The sequence below is a fragment of the Balaenoptera physalus genome (genome assembly GCF_965194825.1).
Source record: "Balaenoptera physalus genome assembly, chromosome: 14".
NCBI classification, from domain to species: domain Eukaryota; kingdom Metazoa; phylum Chordata; class Mammalia; order Artiodactyla; family Balaenopteridae; genus Balaenoptera; species Balaenoptera physalus.
Window position 1 is genome coordinate 31,990,771 of NC_138893.1, and position 25,354 is coordinate 32,016,124.

A 25,354-nucleotide genomic window follows, 5' to 3' on the forward strand; every position below is an offset into this window, starting at 1 on the left:
GCTTTGGGGTCAATGATGGCAATGGACTCATGGCTCTGATACTTTCCATCCTCAAACGATATAAATGGGAGTGCTATGGTCTGAATGTGTCTCCCCAGAATTCGTATGTTGAATTCTAACCCCCAAAGGTAATGTCATTAGGAGGTGGGGCCTTTGGGAGGTGATTAGGTCATGAGGGAGAGGCAGGGCCTTCGTAAAATGGATTAGTACCCTTATTAAAAGAGGCCCCAGAGAGCTCCCTGCCCCCTCCACCATGTGAGGGCACAGCGAGAAGAAGCCGTCTATGACCCAGAAAGCAGGTTCTCATCAGACACCATGTGGAATCTGCTGGCATCTTGATCTTGGACTTCCAGCCTCCAGAACTGTGAGTAACAAATTTCTGTTGTTTATAAGCCCCCCAGTCTGTGGTGTTTTCTTATAGCAGCCCAACAGACCAAGACAGTGGGCCAAAGTTCTGAGACCATTACTAACTCGGAGAGTCAGCTGAATACTTGAGCAGTCCCTTTCATGTCGTTTTATTTCCTTTTACATGGACCAGTGGAAGAAAAAAAATCCCATAGATTCTTCTGAAAACTGTTAAGATAATGAGAAGACAAATGAAAAACTTACATAGATTGGGATGCCCACGGTTTGGATTTTCAAGGCCTAAAAGACGAAACAAAACAAAGCAAACGGGACTTTCAGGATAAACGCAATCATCCTCTAGAAGGGGAAAGAGGAAGGCCTAGCAATTGTATAAGATGCTGGTTCTCAACTCTGGATGTACACTAAGAATCATGTAGGGAAGGTTTTTAAAATAAACCTTAAAAAAATTAAGTATAACTTAAATACAATAAAGTGCCCCAATCTTAAGGATACAGCTTGATGGATTTTCACAAGTAAGCACTCCTGTGTGACCACCACCCTGATCATGATAAAGAACATTTCAGGTACCTCTGAAATCTCCTTCCTATCCCCCCCTGGTCAATATCCCAGCCTCCCCCACTCCCACCTCCACAAGGAAATTGCTATTCTGATTTCTAACATCATAGAGAATAGCTAGAGGAGCTTTAAAAAATACTGATGCCTGGGTCCCACCACGGAATATCTGGTCTTATCTGGGTGGCTCTCAGGCCTGGGGAGTTTGCAAAGGGCCAGGTGATTCTGATGTGCAGCCAGGACTGAGAATTACTCACTGGTTTAAGGTCAAGTCCCATTTCCTGCAGGGCAGCGAGGGCTTAAATTCACAGCCCAAAGAGCTCCTCCCAGCACTGCAGACAGGCTCTCTAGCAATTTCTGCATTGCAGCCGTCAGGAGCCAAGCCAGGTACTAAATCCACCGGGATGCTGCGGTGGCCCACTGAGGCAGATGACCTCAGTTCTCCTTGGACGAGCCAGGGGCGGGTGGGCTGGGCCATGGATTTTGGTGGAAGGTGATGTCCCGGCAAGAAAGGAGGTGTTGGCAGCAAATACGCTCCACCAGACACTCCACCTCCCGCTAAAAGTCCCCTTTGATATTTAGAAAATGATCCTGGTGTGACCCAAATCAGGCAGTCTGGTTTGGCTTATCGTTTTCAGTATGCCCAGATTTCATCCTACAAGGTTTTTCTTTAGCATTATTTGGAGCTGTGAAAATCCTTAAGAAACTGAGCAAATTTCCCCCCGTAGATCACTGGAGCTATAAAATCAGTGATCCCCAAAAAAGTGTGGAGGGGAGAATGAGCAAAAGAGCAATCAAAGAGAAAAGAAAAGGTAAGCACTCACGTGGCTTTTGCAGGACGACTTGACCAACCCAAACTTTTGCTTGATCTGGTTCGTCGTGAACTCTTGCCACTTGCCGTCCACCAGGGTCTGGGCTCTGATCTCGTACGTCACCAAGCGCTCTGCTCTCAGGCTGATGGGGCTGTGCTCATAGACGGAGGAGGCAAATTCCAAGTCGGTGTGCCTTATTCTCTGCAAGGAGGGTGACCCACCTTAGGTGGAACTGAAACCAGGGTGACCCGGAGTTAGCAAAACCTGGTCCCTGGTGCATCGGCCCTCCTGTCTGATGTGTACAGGGCAGAAGCGTTTCCCCATGGCCCCACTTCCTGCATGCAGCTGCTGCTGAATCGGTTGGCATTTGAACCCTCACCATGAGCAAACCACTGGCCGACGGACTGGGGTTTGGCCAACTCAGGAGAACGCCGTGAAGTCAATCTATATTGAATTGGAAGGTCTTCACATCGCTTTGCCAGAGTGTAAAAAACCAACATAGTATTCACATGAGCACTTTGACTCCTGTTGTTACATAATTCATCTCTTCCACCCAGTAAAATCCATTATGTAGGGAAATGCGTGAGTCACTGAAGACCAAGGACTGGCCCAAAGAAGAGATGTGACTCGCTCAAGGACACATAAAGAGGTAGTGGCCAAGCTGGATGAAACCCCAGGTTTCCCATTCATGCATTCATTCATTTATCCACTCATAATACAAACATACCACCCCTACGTTCCTGTACTGTGATTGGCAGTGGCAATAAAAAGATATGGTAATATTAAAGATACGGTTTCTCAAGGAGCTTAAAGTTTTTGAGACTTATAATGAAACCCTAAGTGGAAGGTAGGGGTCTACCATCATAGTTGTCATTATCGTCATCATCATCAGGGCCCTGTTCCAAGCCCTTTGCACTATTTAACACATTTAATACTCACAGCAACCTAGGAAGGTAGGTCTTATTACCTTGTCCATCTTAAAGGTCAGAAAGTGGACTCAGGGAGGTTCCTGGGCTCACCAAGATCAAACGGCTCACCAGGTAGTTTGAATTCAGCCTCTACTCTGAAACCCAGCTCTCCTGCCTCTCCTGAAAGTCCAGCAGGAGCATGGAGATGAAGGTATCTAACTATAAAATAACTTCCCTACTCCTGGCCCTTTAGGCTGTTTTTAGTTTTTGCTATTATGAGGAAGGGTATGAACACTTTAAGGCTCTTGACACATACTGCCAAACTACTTTTTAATACTTTATTAAGTTTATTCCATCCAGGAGCTTGAGTATTTGTTGCATTATATTCTTTCTATTGAGTGTTTATAAAAATGTTGCTGGTTTGATGGATGAATTGTATCTTTGTTTTAATTTGCATTTCTTTGATCACTAATGAAGTTGAAAAATCAAAAAAAAGAAAATAAAAAAAAAAAAAAAAAAATAAGAGATGAAGGTATCCACCTTCCTGACTCTTCCAGCGTCCTGTTCACAGCCTCTGCTTTGCCCCCCTAGAGAAAACCATTGCCTCTGCCTTTATGGGCGCTACGTGTTACTTCCACAGAAGAATGGCCATCTGTAAAGCATCCCCCAGCATGTACAAACTGAAAATGAATTAAGCCCCACATGTGGTTCCAGAGGACTATCATTTAACCTTGGCCTTACCAGTAGAGGCCATACAAACATGAAGACACTCCGTTTTGAGATCCTCATCTATTGAATGGGTTAATAGCAGCAACCTCACAATGTTGGTGCAAAAATCAAATGACATCATGACCATGAGCATGATTAGCACCAGGCTTACAACACATTACAAATGAATTAGTAATTAATGTTTAATCAATTATTATTAATTCAATATGAATTGATTCTGAATCTCAAAGGCTGTTTCAGAGACATATCTCTCCTGTGCTCTGTCCTTCTTACCTGCATATGAAAACTATATGAAGTAGTATCATGTTTGATTCCCTTTATCTCAAAGAAGAATCCATATATGGCAATCACTTTTGAATGTGTTGTATACTCCTAAATGGGGAAAGATAAGCAACAAAGTGACGGGGTAAACATCTTCAAAGTATTCAAAGGCAAGAAGACATAGCAAAACCAATTCTAGCTACAACTACTAAAGTGACTAATTTGTGATTTAAAACACAACAGCAACGTTAGCCTAGGAAACAAAAGAAAAGACAAACTGTAGTGACTTTACAAATCCTTACAGGTTGGCACTCAGTGGCAATACTGTTTGCTCTGCATGCCCCTTAGTGGGGAGAAGAATGAGTTAGGCATATTCTTAGATGACCCGTGGTCTGCAGACCTTTGAAACAAAGCATTTTGCTCCAATCTGATGGGCCTAAGAGACCCGCCATGCCCACGGTATTGCAGGGTGTCCTGGCCACTGCGGTCTGCAATCTGTCCACTTGGGCAGGTCCCTGCAAGCACAGCCCATCCAGGCCTGACCCAGAGGGGAGTCTCTGATGATAGACTCAGGGCCCCAAGCCCGTAAAACACGAATTCTTTTGAGATCACTACTGGGGTGGCTTTAGTGATGTTGGAGGATTGCAGCCATTTCTTGAAGAATTGTACCTATCGAGGGAGTCCAAGACAGAGGGCAGGCACCAGCCGCTCAGGCTCCCCTGGTGACTGAGCGCCCAGAGGCTTTGCAGCCGAGCTCCCTAACTCATTGCCGCTTTGATTCTGGGCTCCGTCTAAAGAGCTGCTCAGAATAGTCGCCCTTGCAACCTTAACTGTGGGCTCAGAGTGGAATCTCTTCTTGAGCAGTTGGCAGCTCACCGTGTTTGTGGGGAAGAGGATGACCAACTCATCTCAGGTTGCCCAGGCCTTTCCTGGTTTTAGAACAGAAAGGTCCTGCATCCCCAGGAAACACCTCCAACCCTGGAAAGCTGGGACAGTTGGTCACCCTCATGGGAGTCGTAGATGTGCCCATCAAGGGACCGAATGGCCTGTCCCAGGGCCCCGTCTTGTGCATTTTACTTCTAAGGGGGTGGCAAGTGTGCAGGAGAGACCCCTGTGATCTCCTCTTCTGCCCCGGCCTTCCTACCACAGGGAGGAAGTGAGCATGGCCCTGGCACAAAGGTCTCTAACCAAGCACGGGACAGGATGGTTCTTCCCCTGGCTCGGGCCCAGCGGTCAGTACCTGGTTAAAGAGCAGCCCGAATCTCACCCCCTGGGTGGTAAGATCTTTCACGTGGGCCATGTCGCCCCCATTCTCCAGCTGAAAGGAAAACACACACCACTTACCAGCAGCCTGATCCCCCAACATCATCTCCACTACATTGATCCCTACAACCCCCATCGTGCTCGAAAGAGTTCTGTCTCTGGAGCCTCCATTCACCCATGAATCCAGGCCACAGCATTTACTGAAAACCTACTAGCCAGGTACCATGCTCAATGCTTTCAGAAGACGCAAAGATGAGAACAAGAAAAATGCCCCAGCATTTTTTTCTTACTTGAGAAATAAAATGTGTACATCAGGAGCCCGATCACAAGGCAGAGAATATTCGTAGCTATAAAGTCAAGAGCAAGTATGGCCCCATAGTGCAGTCTCCACGTGAGGGCGGGGTCGGGGAGGGAGCAAATTTCAGGAGGATGACATTGGTGGCAGGGGGGCAAAGGGAAGGAGGTGCGCAGGGCCAGAAGGACATGAAAAGGGAGGTGGGGGACTTCCTGAGGTGTCCAGCCCCAGCCCCGAGACTGTCCCTCCTCTCTCTGTTGCCCCTTCCATCCTCTGCTCTGTTAGAACACGATTTTGAGTTATGTCCCAGAGAAGCACGGTTCCATGGAGTGGTTATCTACTGCGTACAGGGCACTGAGCCCTGTGCTTTGCACATTACAATAGGTATTTGTTGAGCTGAATTTAATTTTAACCAGTGACTCATAAATCTTCAGAACTCAAACACTGCCCCACTTCATCTCTGAAAATGCATGATTGGAAACACATAAGAAGCACAACAGTTTGCACAGACAATTCACAAAAGGGGAAATGCCACATGGAAAAATATTCATATTTACCAGTAACAAAGGGAATGCATATTAAAAAATGAGATGCCATTGTTCACTTCACAATTGACACAAGTGATCTGAAAGGAAAGTGCTCTGTGTTGCTGAGCTTGTTCAAAGAAAGGCACCTCATTTATCGCTGGGGAAGGAGTCATTTGGTCCAAATTTTGCCAATATGTATCAAGAACAAAAGTGCACATTCCTTTTGGGGCCAGTATTTTCTACTCTTCAGATTCTCCTATAAGAAAATAATTCTAAGTATAGTAAAATAAACCATTACGTGCAAATGCATTCACCATGCAGTCTACTTATATTAGCAATTAGAAACACCATGACTTTTCTACAATAAAGGAAAGGCCAAGTAGCATTGTTTGTAGCCTATCCTCTTGGTGGAAGAGTTTGCAGCCAGTAAAAATGGTGATAAGAAGCACATTTCATTAAGTGTATTTTTTTAAAAAAGACCTGAAGGCAATAAAATGCAATGAGATGTAAGCAATGGTTGTTTTGGGGTGATGGGTCTGAGAGTATGTGTCTTCTTTCAGTTTCTCTGAATTTTGAAAATTTTCAATAATGAGCACATGACATTTGTATCTGTGAGGGGACTCGGTTTGGAGGGCCGTGTGGCCAATTGTCCCCAACTCTCCGGGTCAACAGGGCAGATGTTCTAAACACCTGGGCTCCAAGGAGGGGCCTCCTCTCTCCTCCCCTCCAGGCTTGGCTCTTCCCACTTCCCCTGGGGAAGGATCCAGATACTTCCCGACCTCAGAGGCCCAGAGGTTTCGAATGCAAAACACATCTCCAGAAAAAACAAAGGCACTAAATTTCGATAACTGTTTCCTTGCTGAGCTGGCGACTCACCGCATGATAATGGTTGGCTATAACCCGGACCAGCCAGGATTCAGGGAAGAAGTTAATGTGCCGTAGCTCCTCCAGATCCTTGCCTGGGAAGAAGCACAAGGGGAACATTCTTATGGATTTATTCACAAGAGAACTGCAAAAATCTCATTTATGGAGGGAAAAAGGAGGAAGTTGGGAGCTGAGGACTGGCGGGCATTCCCGGGCCCCAGGAATCGTTAGATGTGTGGAACCCAAGCGGGACGTCCCACGGCCCTTTCCCCCAAAGGGTCCACAGCCCCCGGCCACAATCCTGCCCAAGGAGGGACGGTTGAGATCTGATAAACAGTGTCTTTGGAGTGTCTAGAAGCAATTTGGACAAACTATCTGGGCTCCATCAACCATTTGTGGGTTTTGGAGCTACTCATTCTATCTGGATAACTGGAAATGGCTTTGAAAAAGTTCTCAAATATCCTTTCAGATGCAAAGTTCTCACTGGTGGCCACCTGGGCTGCCCCAAACACACTCCCCAAGAGTTCCCTCTCTTTCCAAGTCACAACTGCCTTGTTCTGGGCCCAGAGCATGAGGAAACTCAAGCCTGGAGCACAGACCCACAGTTTTCTCCCAAACTGCCGAGCAAGCGAGCAACCCAGAGGGGACGCCACTCTAAGAGGCAGGGCACGCGGTTAGATGGCAACACGCAGCCCTGGGCGCTGAGTACACTTTCATAATCGGTAAGCCCCTTCCATCCATCATCATGTTTTACAGAAGCTCTGATTATCCCCATTTTACAGACAAGGAAACTGAGACCGGGCAGCTAACTGACTTTCCTAAAGTCACACACCTTGGAAATGACAAAGCCAGATCTCAGCTGATTCCTTTGGAAATGTCTGGTGGGGCTTCCTCAGGAGTGGCTGAGGGGTGTGGCAGGTCCCCAACAGCCTCCCCTGGATGCACTCCCACGGGCTGGGGCTTACCTTTGGTGATACCGTGCAGACGCAGGCAAAGGAAGAGCGGTATCCAGTTCTGTCCCACATCCCGGTCCAGAAAGCAACACTTCTTGGGGAAGCTTAGCAGAGGTGCAAAGAGAAATAAAAGGCCTTCAGAACACTCCTTTCTGGAATTGGCTGGGGCTCATGAAAGTCATGTCAGAGACTAGCGGTTTCACCAGCCAGGGGTAGATGGCGCCTGGTTCTCTCTGGATGGGTGGGGAGTGTGGAAGCAGAGGGCGGCTGCCCCCCGAGGTTGTAATGAGACAAAGGGTTATATTCCCCTTGCATCTACCACGTAGTAGGTGCCCGACAAATACTCATTAAATGATGATGGGAACGCATAACTGTACAGAGGATTTCAGGATACGTTTTCTCCCTTGAGTCTCACAAACCTCTCAAGGGGCAGACAGGACAAGTATCATCGGCTCCATTTTACAGATGAAAAGACAACGGCTCAGCCAGGACTTGAACCCAGGGTTTCTGATTCCCCCTCTACACATGCTGCCCTTCGAGTAAGTGGCCAGTTTAGGCACTTCAAAAGCACTTTCTAGTAGAATCAAGAAGAAAGAAAGGTCGGATGAGTGGGTAACTCGTTTTAGCAGCTGGTTCCAGGATCAGTTCTGGACAGTGCTAATACTAAACTCTGGTTAATTTCCACACGTGGCTGAGGTCAGGGCTGGGTTGAAATCAGACTCCCCTTGAGAAGACATGTACACAAGGCACACATCCACTCTTGTTTTGAAACAACTTGCTCATAAAATGGTCACTTTTGACAAATGGGGACGACGGGGGATAATTTTTCCAATGACTTTGAAATCACAGTCATTCCCTCAAGTCAGATCCTGTATGAGACCGGCCAAGGGCACTTGTAGAATATTTTTCCATGAATCAAGAGTGATGTCCAAATCACACCCTGTCCCAGCCAGACTGAACACTCCATTGGCCCCGTGTCCCGCCTCTGCTGGGGGTGCCCACCAACCTGCCTGGGGACCATTCGTTCTCACAAGATCTGGGGACTCCTGGGACTCCCCAACTCCTCCTCATGGCAGTGGCCCCAGGAGAGAAGTTTAAGGATGCTGAGGTGTTGTGAGAGGGGAGAGGGGCACGAAGACAAATGAGCGAATTCAAATTCAATGATTATTTATTAGAATCCACTGGGGACCTGTCTCTGGGGGTGGACGGACCAGGCGTAAATAAAGGAGGGTTGATACTTCCAGGAGTGCAGGGCTATTGATCCTGGAACCAGTCCTCCATTACCCAGGGCAGGTGGAGCTGGGCTAGTGTGGGCCGTGCCAGTGCCCTGAGAAACATGGACCTCTTAGCTGGACAAATAACGCTCACTAGACTCCTTTCCCAGACGTGAATGCCTCCTCCTTCCCTGCCTCTCTCTCACCATTTAATGGAAGGATCAGCTAGGTGGCATCATGGCGGGCGCAGGCGTCAAGGAAGAAAGAAGGGGCTGAGGTGGTGCAGAACCCCCAGCCCAGCTGCGTGCTCTGGGGAACGAGCCTGGACCCTCGGCAAGGGCTCCCACAGCCCGGAGTGGCCCCTGAGGAGAGAGAACTTGCTGGAGCTACAGGTTAATACAGTTTCAGCCCAGGAGGGAAAGGACCATCTAGAGGACAGATTTCCCCTCCAGCTCAAAAGCCCCCAGGCGCCAACTCCACAGCTTTGTGGGAAGGATGCTGGGAGAGTAGGAGGGACCCAAGGCCCCTGAGTCTCCCTATGAGAGGCGCTCAGCCAGACGACCATCAGCCAGGACCTCTCCAGACAGACCTCCTCCCAGAGAAGATTCTAAATGAGCTTTGCTGAGACAGGTGATTGGACTTTATGACCCCTTTGGATCACAGGAAGTGGCACTGATGGTGGCTGATTTGGACAGGTCACAAGTCAGCTCATGCATCGTCCAACCATGCTTGGGGTCCCTGAGCTTGGGCCCTGGAGTCAGACAGACCAGGTTCCAGTCCTGGGCCAGCTGGCCGTCAGCCACGTGACCCAGCCTCCCCAAGCCTCCATCTCCTTTTCTGTCCGGGGGCACAATAGCCACATGTGCTTCCCGGGGTAGTCGGGAGAAGTAAAGGTGACAGAGCTTGTGATATGTCGGGCACAGCTGCTGGTCCTAGCGGTACTCCGGGCTTCATGATTGCCACCATTGTCCTCTCACCCCAAGGAGAGTGACCTGAACTTGAGCCGGTCAAGTGCATGGCCGTGTTCTTGCTGGCGTTCATTATTGCTGCCACCCTCTAACTCGCTGGAGCCATGGGCCACCTCAAAGGAAGTAAACGGGGGCCTCAGCTGCTGATTTTCTAAAATCCCAAAGCATCTGAGCAGCGTGGTCCAGCGCCTTGAACCAATGGGCGTAATCCTGCCCCTGGAGCCGGGCGGGTGGGTGGCTGCAGAGCTGGGACGCCGCCCGGGCCTCCCGAGAACAGCCCACGTGTTTCCATCTAACCGCTGCTGGGCCGCGGCACCTGGATTCTCTGGGCCAAGGATGGGCACGCTAACCTGATGTAACATAAAGTGGGGGAAGCTGCCTGCTGCGTCGGGACCTCTTTGCACGGCTGTTTGGCGGACAAAGGCTGGCATGGCTTCCCCGGGCGCTGAGCTCTGTCTCTGCAAAGACTTTGGGTTTAGCTCTATTCTGGGACAAGCTTCAGGCCATGGTGTCTGCCTCCTAAAGTTCATGGGAAACCCTTGGGGCATGACCCCCTTAGGGAGGACAGTTCATAGGTCCTTGATACTGAAAGATACACCCAGGTCGGCTCTGGGTTCCACTTGCAAGACCCTGGGGACAAATCCTCCCTTCTGACCTCCTGAAAGGCGGTACCGGGGACAAGTCTCTGTCAGACTGGCACAGGTTGGCATTTTAGAGCTGCCATCAGCCACGACCTTCTTGCTTCCTCCAGCCTGTCATCTGTCAGAGTCATTTACCCTTTCAGACTCAGAGCCCCATTAGCCCAGCACTTCAAATTTTAGCCTTTTAAATGCACGCTCTAGAATTCTGACACGTGCTACAGCACAGATGAACCTTGAAGACATTGTGCTAAGTGAATTAAGCCAGACACAAAAGGACAAATACTGTATGATTCCACTTATGTAAGGTTCCTAGAAGAGTCAAATTCACAGAGACGGAGGTAGAAAGGTGGTTGCCAGGGGCGGCGGGGACGGGCAGAGGGGAAAGGGGATTCATTGTTTAATTTGTATGGAGTTTCAGTTTAGGAAGATGAACAAGTTCTGGAGATGGATGGTGGTGATTGTTGCACAACAGTGTGAATGTACTTAATGCCCCTGAGCTGTACACATAAAAATGGTGGAAATGGTCATTTTTATGTTATGTATATTTTACCACAATAAAAAAATTAGAGTTAAAAAATTACTTAGTTTCTATGAAAAATATCTGAAAGAATAGTTTATATTTTGAAGTGAAGTTTGAAAAAAATTACACACTTGGGGGAAGGGAACACGGCTTTTTTCAAAAGGTAACTCGGTGTGGAAGACCTGGATGCCTTCTGAAACCCAAGAAGCAGGAAATGGTCCTCTTGGCTCCTGACACCAAAGTGTGGTAAGGAAACAACAATTCTGAATGTCGCTGCCACCACTATCACCTAGCAAATGTCACCGCCATTCAGGACGTCCTGCCAAGTGCTGTGCTGGGCCTTCTCTATGAGTCAGAACGAACCTACGTCAGACCCGACGAGGGGGTATCGTTGACCTCTGCAGCCAGTAAATGGCAGTAGTGGGACTCAGACTCAGGGCCGCTACCTGCTAACACACGCCTCATTTACTGAATGTGTTGTCTGTCTCTGCTTCCTAGATTGTAAACTCTGTGAAGATGGAGATTTTTGTCTGTTTTGTCTACTCTTGTATTCACAGCACCCTTTACAGTGCCTGGTTCTCAGGCAAGTCAGCTTGCAATAATGTTAAGTGAATTAATTGGATGAATGAGCTGGTCCCTGCCAACTCACCAGCCTCAGTCCTACCATCCCATCCCCCTGCTCACCCATACTTCACCTTCTAGGAATGCAGTTCCAGCCCAGTGCATGCGTGGGCAGGCACGCACAGACACACCACACACACACATACATGCACAGACCAGGCTATCCTATGCCAGTTTTCCTATGCTCACGGGGTCCTGTCTGTTGTTACCACGATTATTTGTCAGACCAAGTCCTCTGGGTCATTTGTCGAGACCCAGTCAGTGTCATCTTGACTATGAAGATGAAGATGGTCCTGACCTTTGCCCAAAGGCAGAACTGGGTCTAGAAATTCCGTGTAATGATGATGCTACCTGCCCTTTGCAAGAGCCTCCTGCATCCAGACACTCATATTCCTTGTGTTCCTCCAAAGTCTCCACTCTTACCGTTGAAGAAGACGTCTTGGGGCCACCCAATTTGGGTGAAAAGCCAAGAAGCCACAGGAGGGAAGTGCAAAGGTAGTAAAGAATAGGAATCAATAATATTTAGGGACCTTGAAAAGAGGGAGATTCAGCTTCCAGGGAGCCAAGCTAAGGGGGATGGGAGCACTGCTGGTCAGAGACAGAGAAGAAATGAAAACGGCAAGAAACACAAACACAAAAGAAATATATCAACCTCCCTGCACAGGGCTTGGTGGAGAGATTCTGACAGAGAACAACTGAACCACCCTCATGTCCATGACTCATGGACTACTTCAAAATGAATGTTCTGGTAAAGAGATCAGAGTTGTCACACCAGGGGTGCCCCGTTTCACGATGACTCCGTGGTTATATCTGCAAATGCCATCCATTAATCACAAGAGACACATGGCTGCGTGCCCGCCCTGGCACACAGCATCGCAGTGCATTTCCTTCAGACACCTGTGGGCTGGGACGCTCGGAGTGCAGGGCATGGCTGGGCCGCTCTCCTCGGAGGCGCCCCTCGTTTTATATATGGGAAGGTGGGGCTGGGTTTGTCAGGCCGGTGCTCACCCACACAGCCGGCACATGCTCTTGTTCTCTCTCCGAGAAGCTCAGAGAAGGAATCTGTCCAGTGCACAGGTGGGATCTAGGAAGGCTTCCTGGAGGAGTCCTTGGCCAGCTCCGTAAAAGCTGGGTCAGATTTGGACGGGGCATAGGAGGGAGGAGACTCTGCTTCAGAGGTCAGGGAAATCTAATAGTTGGGATGGTATGGAAACTGGATTCACTGACTGCTTTCAATGACCTCTTTCTGGTGAGGTTGCTGGAATCCACCTTTGCAGTGTCTGAAAGGGACCCATTTAGGGATTAACAAATCAGCTAAGGACTAGAATTACAGGTCATGACTTGCCCTTAACTCAAAGACCTCAAAGTAAAAGGATGTGTCTGAAGATCTAGGAGCCCCAGGTCCACCCAGCTCCACCACCAATTTGCAAAAGGCTCCCAAGTAAGCCCCTTACCATCCCTGCATGGATTTTACAGACACACTGTTGAGTGAAAAAATCCAGACCTTTAAAAGTCTATGCCATAAGATTCTATTTAAAATTCAGAAGGAGCCAAGACATCTCCACAGTAAAAGAAGCCAGGATACCCGTTCACCTTGGTGTGCGAGAGGTAGTGACCGAAATAAGGCACATTAGGGGGCCGGTCAGGTTCTGTTTCTTGGTCTGGGTGCTGGTTACACAGGTGTGTGCACTTTGTGGAAATTCATTGAGCTGTTCACTTAAGGTTTGTGCACTTTGCTGTATGTATTTTATATTTTGATGAAAAATGTACTTTAAAAAAAAGTGCCGGAACTTCCCTGGCAGTCCAGTGGGTAAGACTCCGCCTTCCAATGCAGGGGGTGCAGGTTCGATCCCTGGTCGGAGAGCTAAGATCCCACATGCCTTGAGGCCAAAAAGCAAAACATAAAAAACAGAAGCAACATTGTACCAAATTCAATAAAGACTTTTAAAATGGTCCATATCAAAAAAAAAAACTTTAAAAAAAAGTGGAAAGTTTGCCTGTCTCTGGCTCTTCTCCAACTGATGAATTTTTACAGCCCCCCTGGACTTCTCAGACTGCTAAGTGGAACGAAATGATGACTTCCTCTCTGGACGGATGAAGGCAATGGTTTTGCTTACATTTTTTGTTTTTCTTACAAGGAAATGTTCTGGACAGCCTATTTGTATTTCTAAATTAACCACTGCCAGGAAAACAGTCTGTGGGTGCTGAGGTGTGTGTGTGTGTGTGTGTGTATATACACACATGCATGTTCCCTTTCTGTATTGATGTATTTAGACAACAATGAAAATAAGCTTTGAAGATGTTCTTAAACATGGAGCTAGGCAGAGAAACTGCCCCTTTCACTGTCCATCGGTGCCCCTAGCATAGAGCATATGTTCAATAACTATTTGTTGAATGAATGAAAGAAGAAATCAATGAATAAAAGAACACAGATGAGTAGAAAAGGCTTGGACATATGTCTTTACTTGCAGGTACAGTGGTGCTGAAGGAGTTAACTGTTCAAATACCTTCCCTCCTAGCTCAAGACGTTGCTAAGACGGCTGAGAAAAGGAGTATCTGATCTATTTTACTCAATTGCTGCTCTAAACCCTCCTTTTTGGATGCTGGGCCAGCCAAGGCCACACCCAGAGCTGCAGCTCAGCCTCATTCCTGGCCGGTCTAACATTCCGGCAGCTTGTCGCGCTGCGGCCACATTATGAAAGCACAATCCCATTTTGGAGGTCCCCATATTGTGATGGTCCACTCTGACCTCTGTTGCCCCACCTGGGAGATACCTTATAAACCACTCTGTCATTTCAATTATTTCATCAACAGATGAAACTTTAAAAATTGGGCCAAACAGCCAACTTCCTTGGTTCTCATACCCAAGACTGTGTACTGTCTCCCAGGGTCTGCTCATCTGCCCCACCTTCTAATGCTCCTGGAATGTCCCTGTCAGTGGCTGTGGAAACTTCCTTGACTAGCTGTTCCCTCTGTCTTCACTGAACTGTGGAGCTCAGCTCCTCTGGTGACTCAGTTCCGGCCCGGGCTGACCGTGACTTCCCACACTTCCACCACTTCCACCCCGTCCACCACTGGAGCAGAGGTGCCTTCTTGCAGCCCAAGCCCGCAGGCCAGCAGCTCTGAGGCTCAGCCCCAGGGATCCTCAGGCCAACACAGAGCCTGGGCACCACCGCTGCCCCCTCCCATGTCTAGGGTAGGCATCGCCTAACTATCGAGACATTATTTCTCACTGAGCCTCTAGAAAGCCTTAGAACTCTTCCTAGTCTAGCCCACCAAACAGGCCCTACCCACCAGTAAAAATGGAAACTTGTCTGCCATCCCTCCTATTTCGAGCTGCCGCAGACATGGAGTTCTCTGAATTTGGCATTAGCATGGCAAGACCCATTTCTCAGCTGGGGCAACCCAGCTCTATAGAAATGTTTGATGGAATTTCATCATTCCATAAGCTGTTATATGCTCAGCACGGTGCCAGGTGAGCTGAGGATGCAATAAAGGATCGTAAACCCGTCCTACAAGCTGCTCACGACGTACCCAGGGAGACAGAACGTATGCACCCACCAAGGTGTTCGTAAGGGCCTGGTTGGCAAGGCTCCTGGGGAGGCCCCGCCGTGGATGGACTGAGAAGAGGAGGCAGAGCAGGCTGGGGCCAGGGGAGCCGGGGCAGCACGTGCTGATCCCTCGGCTAAGGAGTCCCTCGGGGACTCAGGGGACAAGCACTTGGGAGGTGGAGGCCATTGACCAGGGAGCACCTTATGGGTGCCACTGTTCTGGGGCAGAAGAGTGAGCTGGGATGGGAGACGAACCACCCGCGATCCTAAAAATGGACCACGGACCTCAAAGTCGGGGGTGAGCCTGGGTGACCACGGAGGGGAAGAGCATCTGAGTTCCAGACCGTCTCATCTTTTCTCCCAAGGGGACACCAAGCCTGCTGGAGGGAGGGAGAGGGAGTGAGGGAAGGAGGGACGCAGGGCAGGACTCAGAGAACACGGCTCCAGGTAGAGGACACCATCCCAGCTGCTCAGGTTGGGCAGCGAGACCATTTGGAGACACACGAATGGTTTCCAACAAGGGAAACCTTGCAGGCTCACGGGCGCTTGGGGAAATGCGTGTGGAGGGCTGAGGTTTGGGGTCAAAATGGAATCAATGTCGATTCAGGAGTAATGCACAAGCTATGATGGTAAGGAACACCCGAGGATGGGAGGAGCCTTGGAGACCCCAGCTCAGGCAGGCCCTGGAAACCCTGCTTTCAGGGCCACACGCCTTCGCTCTCTCACTCCCACTTGTTTCTCTCACAGTAAAAACACAGTTCCAATGAATCACCCACATTCTAGCTCATTTCCTATCTCCCAGTTCTAGACATTTCCAGTAGGAGGGCTAACCTGGTGCCAAACAGCGACTTTTCCTGGTGTGCATGACTCAACAGAAAAAGTGTCTCTTGGGCTATTAAAAGAGTGGGAGAGGGCGGATCTAAGACATTTGGGTTCAAAGCAAATTATATAGAAACTAAGCAAGGACATGTCATTCTGGCAATGAACATTGCTTTCCCCAAATAACGAGACAGGAAAAAGGGGCTCTTTACTTGACATGGTGCACAGATGTTCCAGAAAAGGATTAACCGCTTCAGAACAATGCAAGCGAAAGTTGGCTTAAACAGGTTGAGGTGCTGATGAACATGTGGAAGATGTGTTTATCCGTTAAACTCACATGTGCCAAAGAAAAGGAATCTCTTGACTTCCTTGAATGCACCTTATCTTGCTTGGAAGCCCCCGTCCCTGCTGATATGGGGAACAGAACGTGATCATGAAGGTAAGCCTGCCCGTCTAGGGCGGATCCTCCTGGCACTGTCTTTGGCTACAGGGCCATCACACTCTGCAACCAGCTTGGATGATGCGAGTGTATTTACAAAGTTTTAATAGACGCTGAAGAGACACCAGATGGATTACTGTTTTCACCCTCAACCCCACTCTGTCCCCCAGTCCCAGGCTGCCACAGCTGACATTGCCAGTGGGGTTGAACAGACAGAAAACACAGGCAGAGGAGGACACGGGGAGGGGAAGAAGATGCACTGCCAGGCAATTTTAGAAGTAATCGGCTAACAACAACCCTGAACCTAGAGGCAGCCTCCGGATCTTTCTAGACACCATGCCCAGGGATTCACGACTGAACCAGCTGCAGCGGGCACAAGAGAGGAACCCTCCCTGCCATCCCAGGAATGGGCAGCAAAGCGTCTTGGGATTTGGCAGGTCTGGGCTCAAGTCAGGCTCCGTCCCTTATCACTTGTACGATCTCTGACAAGGTATTCATCTCTACTTCAATTTCCTCATCTGTAAAATGGGGATAATAAAACCAGCCCCTGAGTACTAGGTAGATTAAATGAGATTACACATAGAAAGTGTTTATCAGAATTATTGCATTTAGTAAGCATAATTAAATGGTGCCCATTCTTTTACTGTAATTGTTATTTTTCACTTAAATGTTGAGATATATAACTTTTAGAATTTATAAATTTAGAGATTCTAAGAGACTGGATTAGTGCTATGAAATCTTTGTACATTCAAATGCTTTTTCATTTGTCCAGAAAATTCAGAACGTTATATGCTAACTAGTGAAATATAAATGAGAATGATCTGGGCTGATTTAGGTACATTTTAAGTATGAAATTTTTAAGGCCAGTACGGTATGGTAATTTTCCTGAATAAAAAGCATACCTTTTGCAGCAGGTCTTTTACTGGACACAGAACACGTGCTCAAAGGCACATGACTATCTCATATTATAACACCTATTATTCACTTTTTCAAGTAATCTAGTGGTTCAAAGATATCCCATAATCTTAGATCCCATAAGAAAACTGCATTCTATGCACTCTAAATAATGCTATGAAAAATAATATCACTGATGCTTTCCCCCATGATATTATTAGCAAACAAATGTGTATGTACTATTCATCAATCAACACTAAGTCACATTACCTGCTAAAAAATGAGAGCACAGTTTCGTACATCGGAATTGTCTGAGCTTTGTTGTTTAGTTGCAAGTAGACCCACAAAAGAAGTGTTTTCAGAAGGTGAAGCTCGCTAAAAGTAAACAACCTGGCCAAAATAAAAGATTGAGAAGTAATTTTAGGAACAGCCAAAACCACACTGTGTGTAAAAAACTGAAAAATTAAAAGTGAGTTTAGGAAGGAGGCGATACCACCCTGAGTCTGTAGGTGCACTCACATAGAGAGATTTCGAGTGACTTGCTCAGGGTCACTCAGCTGGTAACCTGCATGGCTGGACCGTGAACCTCAAGTCACCTGTCGCCACCAGAGCCTGTGTTTTCACCCACTGGCTGTGCTGCTGTTAAACAATGGCCATCACTGAATGAGCTCCTACTGGGAGACAGTGTTCCCAAGGCGTTTCCGCACTTTTAAAATTTAATTCCACACAGCAACCCTGCAGTTGGGATATATTCCTTACTTTTATAGATGTGGAAATTGGACTGACCCTACGTTTATTTAAAAATTTAATGTTTTGTTCATCATGGTTTTTTTTTTGCATTAATTCTCACTGTAAAATATTGCATTAAAATACATTTTATCTCAATGACTGAGGTTTTTCGTGCCCCTTAAATTTTGCACCTGAGGTGAGTGCCTCACTGGTCATATTCCAGTCCTGGCCCTGATTGAGGGCTGAAATGTGAATAACTTATCCAAAGTCACATAATTCTGAGGTCAGACCTGGGCAGGGGTCAGTTCTGCCCCAAACTGGCTGTGGAACCTCCTGCAGGCTGCTTACTGGCCCTGCAGCTGCAATACCCTCATCTGTAACATAGTGATTATAGCAGTTGCTCAGAGGATACTGTGACGGCTATGTGAGGTGACACATCATATGATTCTTCTATTGCTGCTGTAACAAATTGCCACAAACCGAGTGGCTTAAAACAACACAAATTTACTATCTTATTGTTCCAGAAGTCTTAAGTATAAAATGGATCTCACTGGGCTAACATCAAGGTGTGGGCAGGGCCGTGCTCCTTCCTGAGGGTCTAGGGGAGAATCATTTCTTTGCCTTTTCCAGCTTCTAGAAGCTGCTGGCATCCCTTGGCTTGTGGCCCCTTCCTTCATCTTTGAGCCAGCGGCACAGCATCTTCAAATCTCTCTCTGGTTCTGACTCTTCCTCCTGCCTCTCCCACATTGAAGAATCCTGTGATTACATTGGGCCCACACGGATTATCCAAGATAACCTCCCCATGCCAAGCTCATTCAATTAGCAACCTTAGTTCCATCTGAGAACTCAATTCCCCTTTGCCGTGCAACCTAACGTATTCGCAGGTTCCAGGGCTTGGGATGTCGACATCTTTGGGGGACCATTATTGAGCTGACCACACACAGAGCAGTGCCTGGGCACAGTAATGGGCTCAGGGGGACAGCAGCTCTGACTCCTGGGTGGCAGGGCTCTGAGTGGCCCGAGAGGTCTGGGTCCTGGCTCCAGAGCCCACACTGTGCCTGCAGCAGCAGGAGACATCTCATCAAGGAAGAAGGGATGAGGAGGAGTGGGGGCTGCTCTCCACGGAATCAGCTCTGTAAAGGATGTTTCCCAAACAGGTCCTCTAAGAGCCACCGATGACTTGGTTCTCTGAGTCATTTCAATCTTTCTTAAACCCATTGATATTTTCTGTCTCTGACCACGGAGATGCACCCTGGCTTCAAAATATATCACAGCCTCTTCAACCACCACTTTAGTGGTCACGGTGGGTGGAAGCCAAGCTAAACCGTGACTCAAAGAGCAATGGGAATGTCACCCTCCCGCCCCTCTCGCTATTTCTGGACACAGTAGAACGGTCTCTTTCCTCTTATTTTTTTTAGGCACCTACAATGAGTGGGCGTTGACTCTGGCCAGACAGTGACCAAATTTGTCACTGTCTGGGCAATAACAGTGAGCCAAGAGGGGAGACATCACAGAACCACTTGGTATGATGTCCCCACGAGGAACTCTTCAACTGCTGGGCTGGGGAGCTACGTGTCTTCTGGTGCAGAACCCACGCTTGAGGTCCTCAAGCCCAGAAGGCTCTTTGAGATCTTACCAAAGAGGAGCTTACCAACACAAGGGGAGTAATTGGGAGCTCCATGAATCAGGACCCTGGCTTTACTTTTATGATGAAGGGTAATTATTGAAATAAAGCCCTCTGTCTTTAGGCCAAGTATTAGTACCCTAAAGTATGAGTTCCTACAGGAAATAATCATGCTGAGGACATTCAAACATATTTTCATTTACCTAAGAGCTCTGATGATCTGAATCAAGACGGAACTCAGAGAGATCCTAAACTTCCCTCCAACACAGGCGAACATCTGGGCTGTTCTACATGTGTTTATTGGGGCTCACAAGTAGCCACTGGGATGTAACTGGTGTAAAAATGCCTTTAACAAGACATTGTCCTCTATTCTTATTGAGAAAACTGTGTATAAACAATAAAGATCTCCTTTTGAACACAGACCATAGAGAAAGCCGTGCCCAAGTGAACAAGAAAATATGAACAAGGATGTCCACTGCAGCTCTGATTGTCATTGCAAAAATGAAGCAAAATAAAACAAAAGGCCATTAGGAAGGGAATGAAAATACTGTTGTCTATTCATTCATCAGAGCCCTGTACAACAATTAAAATTTAAGATGCTAATTAGGTACATACATATCAATACGGCGAGAACACATCACATGTTGTTAGTGAACAAAGTAAGTTGCAGGAAGTCACAATCACTGCAATCACTATGAGAAAGTTGATTTGAAATTTAAACCTTTGCAAAACGAGACTGTGCATTATTTTTGCATGTACATGTATGTAACAAGAATAAAATCTCATGGACTGGATTCACACAAATCCTCCACTTTAGGGAGGGAGGGAGGCCAAGAGGAAGGAAGGGGAATAGGGCTGGGCGGGGGGGTTGGGCGGAGCACACAGCTGACTTCTGCTTTCTTGGTCATGTTTTATTTCTTAACTTACGACAAAATGCTACCATCTGTTCATTTGGGGAGGTGGGTCCAATTGTGTTTTGCATTATCCTCCTACCTTTGTAACTTTTTTTTATAATCAAAAATATGACCTTCCATGTCCTTATTGATCTTGACCATCAGTAAGGAATAAGAAAGCTTGGAGCAGAGCACACCAGTGGGCTGGTAATGACCACGGGCATTGAGGCCACTCAGACCTGGGTTCAATTCCCAACCCTCTTGCTGCGTGGCAGGAGCAATTCTTTCACATCCTATAATCTCCATTCCGCAGGGGAAAACACAAGGAATACCTCCCTGGGTTGCTGTAAGAATTAGACCTGAAAACCCACTCAGCGTGTTCCGTATACCCCAAGTGCTTCATAATTGATAGGTATTGTTGTTATTCGCCAGAGAAGCATTAGCTGCAGGAAATACTGTTTGAGAGGGCTGCCCAGTGGTGTTCCAAATGCCTTGGAGGACACGGTGGCTTTTCTCAGGGAATTCCTGAGACCTCGAGACTCTTTGCATCATAGACAGGAAGCCTGGGGGTGGTGGGACACGTGCCCCCCTGGTTGCAGGGCAGCCTTTCGTGCAGGTAGAACTAGACAGCCCTCTGAGTCCTCCATTCTCCTAAGTCTACAAGGAGCTTGGCTTCCAGAAAAACAGAATTCAGAATGAAGTTTTCATAATATTAGAGTGAGTGAAACAGGGTCACTGAGTGGTGACCTTTAAGGAGAAAACTGACTGAAAACCAGAGGCCCAGGAGGTCAGGGAAACTGTGTGTTTTACCACAGGTCATTTACAAGATGGAAAGAAAAACCCAAAGGAAGATGAAATCAAAGGGACTTCGGATGGGGAAGGTAAATGGCCTTGAAGTTGAAGCACCTGCTGAGACAGATGTTGTTCCTTCCGACAAGGCTTAGAGACCCAAACACCACGCCCACGAGCGAGGGATGCGTCACAGTCTACGCTAAGTGGGAGCTGAGGGACTCTCCATCCCTGACCCTGGGCTGGCCTTTCCACACAGATGCCCTGGGGCCATGTGACTTCCCCGGACAACCCAGCACTCGCTGAGTTCTGTTTGCTGGGAAACCTGGCCTCTGTTACAAATGAGGAGATGGTGCAGCAGTGAGGGTGGGACCTGGACCTTGGAGCCCGGAGCCCTGAGCTCGAGCTTAGCCCTGTCTTTTATCATTGCTCTTATCTTAGGGACAATAATTGTACCTACCGAACAGCACTGTGGGGATTAAAAGGGACAGTGCACACAGCACAGCACACACCCAGACGCGCTCAGTAAAAGTTAATTCAGGGCTTCCCTGGTGGCGCGGTGGTTGAGAGTCTGCCTGCCAATGCAGGGGACGCGGGTTCGAGCCCGGGTCTGGGAAGATCCCACAGGCCGCAGAGCAACTAGGCCCTTGAGCCACAATTACTGAGCCTGCGCATCTGGAGCCTGTGCTCCGCAACAAGAGAGGCCGCGATAGTGAGAGGCCCACGCACCGCGATGAAGGGTGGCCCCCGCTTGCCGCAACTAGAGAAAGCCCTCGCACAGAAACGAAGACCCAACACAGCCATAAATTAATTAATTAATTAATTTTTAAAAAAAGTTAATTCACCCAAAGGTCCTTTCTTAAGCAGGTGTGGTCCGTGGTGTCAGGCCCACCAGCCACTAAGATGAGGAGCCCGAGCCTGGTAAATTTCTAACCATCTCCCCAGGCACTGGGTGTGGCCCAAGGCCCCTCTTTCCATGCCCTCTGTTCCCCTCCTCCCTCCAGCTTCAAGGCAGCTGGACATCAACCAGACGAGGACCGTTCACCTCAGAAGACAAGACGGCAGCATGAGGTCCAGGAGCCCAGGGCCTGGTCCCTCCAGGGCACATGCGCTGACGACATGCCTGAGGCCCCACAGGCTCTCCCCTCCCTCCAGGGAGCCCGGCACTGTCTGTGAAGACAGACAGCTCCTGGGGTGGGGCCAGAGGAGCAGGACCCCGTGTCCACATCAGTCATGTCTCCCCAAACTTGTGAGTCTAGACGCTTGACACGTAATGTTCTTGACCTCTTTTCCTGCCCAGCCAGCCTTTTCTAGGGCGTATCCCATCGCTAACTTTCTGGTTGTGGTCAGACATTCTTTTTCCCTTCCTTGGTTAAATGTTACCAGGGTGAGACAGCTCAGTCTTTCCAAGGGAGGGACAGTGTCATGAGAAGTCTAAGGGCTGTCATGTTTATCTTTTCTTCAAGGGTTGCACAACCTTTGCTCCATGGAGGGTGGGGAGCTTGCACTTGTGGAAAAGCCATGGAGAGCAGGGCAAAATGACCCTGCGAGCCCCCAGCTCCACCTGCCGGGGCCTGGCATTGCTCTTGGGGCCCAAGTTCCTGAGGTCTTCTTAGATAATACAGAGATTAGAGGTCTCCCTCAACACCAGAACCCAGAACGTTGTTCTACCAACCTCATTTCCCTGTAAGTCTGAGGGCATTGCCAACTACTGAGTCAATTCAAACCAACAGGAGAACAAATCTTTCCAAGTCTAATTCTTGGAATCGGAACGCTTTCCACCACACATGCATGAGGAAACATTTATTTCCTAATATACCATTACAATTTTTTGTAGAATTTTGTCTTCATTTTTGTAATTCACCCAAAGGGAATATCATCTTGGTAACTTGGCAGTGGGTATCAAGAACCTTTTAAAAAGTCCCCCAAAGACACAACAATTAAATGCAATACGTGGTCCTAACCTGATCCTGCACTGGAGGAAAAAAGATGCTATAAAGGACAGTGTCAAGTCAATGCATCACATTGTGTAAGGTATCACATCAATGTCAAATTTCCTGAAGTTGTTAACTGCATTGGGATTATATCAGAAAAATTCTCTTTATTAGGAAATATACATTGAAGCATTCAGGGGTAAGGGAACATGATATATGCAACTTGCCCTCAAAGGGTTAAAAAAATGTGTGTTAATAGATACACACAAAGATGCAAATGATAAAGCAAACAGGACAGAGATTGAACAAAGCAGGGTAAAGGGTACTGAGATATTCTTTGTACTTTTCTTGTTACCTAATTTGTTTGAAATTATTTTCAAATAAAATATTTTTTAAAATAGTAGTAAAAACAAAGTCCTTTTGGCTTAGTAATTTCACTTCTAGGAATTCACTGTGGGAAAATAATCTGAGATGAAGATAAACGTACGTTGAAGGATGTCAGGAAGGTACTATTTATATCAGTGAAACACTGGAAATAACCTAAAAGGCCAGGCGCTGGCCAGAGTCTAAGGAAAGCCCTGTGGTTGCCACGTGGGTAGCACAGAGGAGCCGGATTGGCAGAGCCAAAGCCCCCTGGGTTAAAGATGTGATTGGAAGGGGGTCAGGAGCAGACCAAGACCCTGAGTTAGAGGGCCCTGTGCTGGTCCAGATGAGAGACCTGGAAGGTTGGCCTCTGGCTGGTGCCCACGCAGAGGCCCACAGAGATGGGTTGCACTTGTGCGGGAGGATGAAGTGGTCTCCCAGGGGCTTGAGCAGCTCATCAAGGAACACTGGGGGGGGGGTGCAGTAAAGGGCAGGGCACCAAGAGTTGGGTTTTAGCCTTAACTGTCAGTGAGGTCATACCGGCAGTGGAATGTCTGAGTCTAGAACTGTTCAGGGCTGGAGATAGAAATTGATTTCGGGGGCTTCCCTGGTGGTGCAGTGGTTGAGAATCTGCCTGCCAATGCAGGGGACACGGGTTCGAGCCCTGGCCTGGGAAGATCCCACATGCCGCGGAGCAACTAGGCCCTTGAGCCACAATTACTGAGCCTGCGCATCTGGAGCCTGTGCTCCGCAACAAGAGAGGCCGCGATGGTGAGAGGCCCGCGCACTGTGATGAAGAGTGGCCCCCACTTGCCGCAACTAGAGAAAGCTCTCGCACAGAAACAAAGACCCAACACAGCCATAAATAAATAAATAAACAAATAAATAAAAATTAAAAAAAAAAACAAAAAACTGATTTCGGGGTGAGAGCCTTTTCCTTTTTCCCTTTTCTCTGGTTTCCAAATTTTCCACAATGAATGTGTCTTAATATTGACAGAATTTTAAAACATTATTTAGGCAATTAATTAATTACCAGGTGGGTAATGAGACAGCGGGCACCCCGAGGGTCCCTATTCTGATGAATAGCACCCCTCCCCATGCCCGAGCACAGTACCCACGTTTGGGCCGCCCCGAGGCCAGGCTGTCCAGGAGGGAGGGACGTTTGGGACGGAGAAGGCACTGCACACTGGGCATGTCCAGCAGGGGTGTAGGTGCAGGGCCCCCTAACACCTCCCTCTCCCCATCCCAGGGGAAGCTCGCTGGGAGCCAGCTCTGACCTGGGGGACCTCAGCACTTTGTGCAGCAGCTCCTGCGGGATTTTCCGGAGGTGGATCTGTGTCCCCACCAGAGGGACCAAGTTCATCTCCATCCACTTCTCACAGGCCGTGGTGAGCGGCTCTTCCTTGTACTGCGAAGGCAAGAAAAGCGCATGGAGAAAGGAGTCCCTGAACTCTCAGCGCCCTCTGCTGGAAGGCGACGATGCTACACGCGTGCTCTCGGGAAGGCCGTGCTGCAGCCCTGCTCAAACCGCTTCTTCACAACAGAAACTGCAGCAGATAACGTTTTCTGCGTGTTTGCTATGCTCAAGGCACTGCACTAGGTTGATTCAAATCAATCCTCACTGCTACCCTATGAGGTCGGTTCATTATTATTCCTATTTTACCGAGGGAAAAACTGAGGCTCCAAGATTCCTGCTCTTGCCTGAGGTCACACAGCTAGGTAAGTGGTTCACAGGGCTTGCAAGCTGAAATCTCTGAACTGAGGTCTGTGACTGATCACAGACGCTCCCCCCCCCCCCGCCCCCGCCCATCCTGCCCCGCTTGGG

At 48.2% G+C, this 25,354-nt stretch overlaps 1 protein-coding gene across 1 annotated transcript in view; it reads right to left on the minus strand.

The window, feature by feature from the left end:
• Window positions 1–499: 499 nt before the first annotated feature.
• The window catches only part of BTBD16 (BTB domain containing 16), a 43,142-nt gene continuing 18,287 nt past the window's right edge, over window positions 500–25,354 (minus strand). The window contains exons 7-14 of the mRNA XM_082424791.1: window positions 24,807–24,937; window positions 17,468–17,587; window positions 7,543–7,634; window positions 6,590–6,672; window positions 4,869–4,946; window positions 3,641–3,739; window positions 1,743–1,931; window positions 500–645 (exon numbers count right to left, since the gene is read on the minus strand). Of these exons, the coding sequence (XP_082280917.1) occupies window positions 577–645; window positions 1,743–1,931; window positions 3,641–3,739; window positions 4,869–4,946; window positions 6,590–6,672; window positions 7,543–7,634; window positions 17,468–17,587; window positions 24,807–24,937 (861 nt within the window). The 3' untranslated portion in view covers window positions 500–576. The remainder of the gene's footprint in view (window positions 646–1,742; window positions 1,932–3,640; window positions 3,740–4,868; window positions 4,947–6,589; window positions 6,673–7,542; window positions 7,635–17,467; window positions 17,588–24,806; window positions 24,938–25,354) is intronic.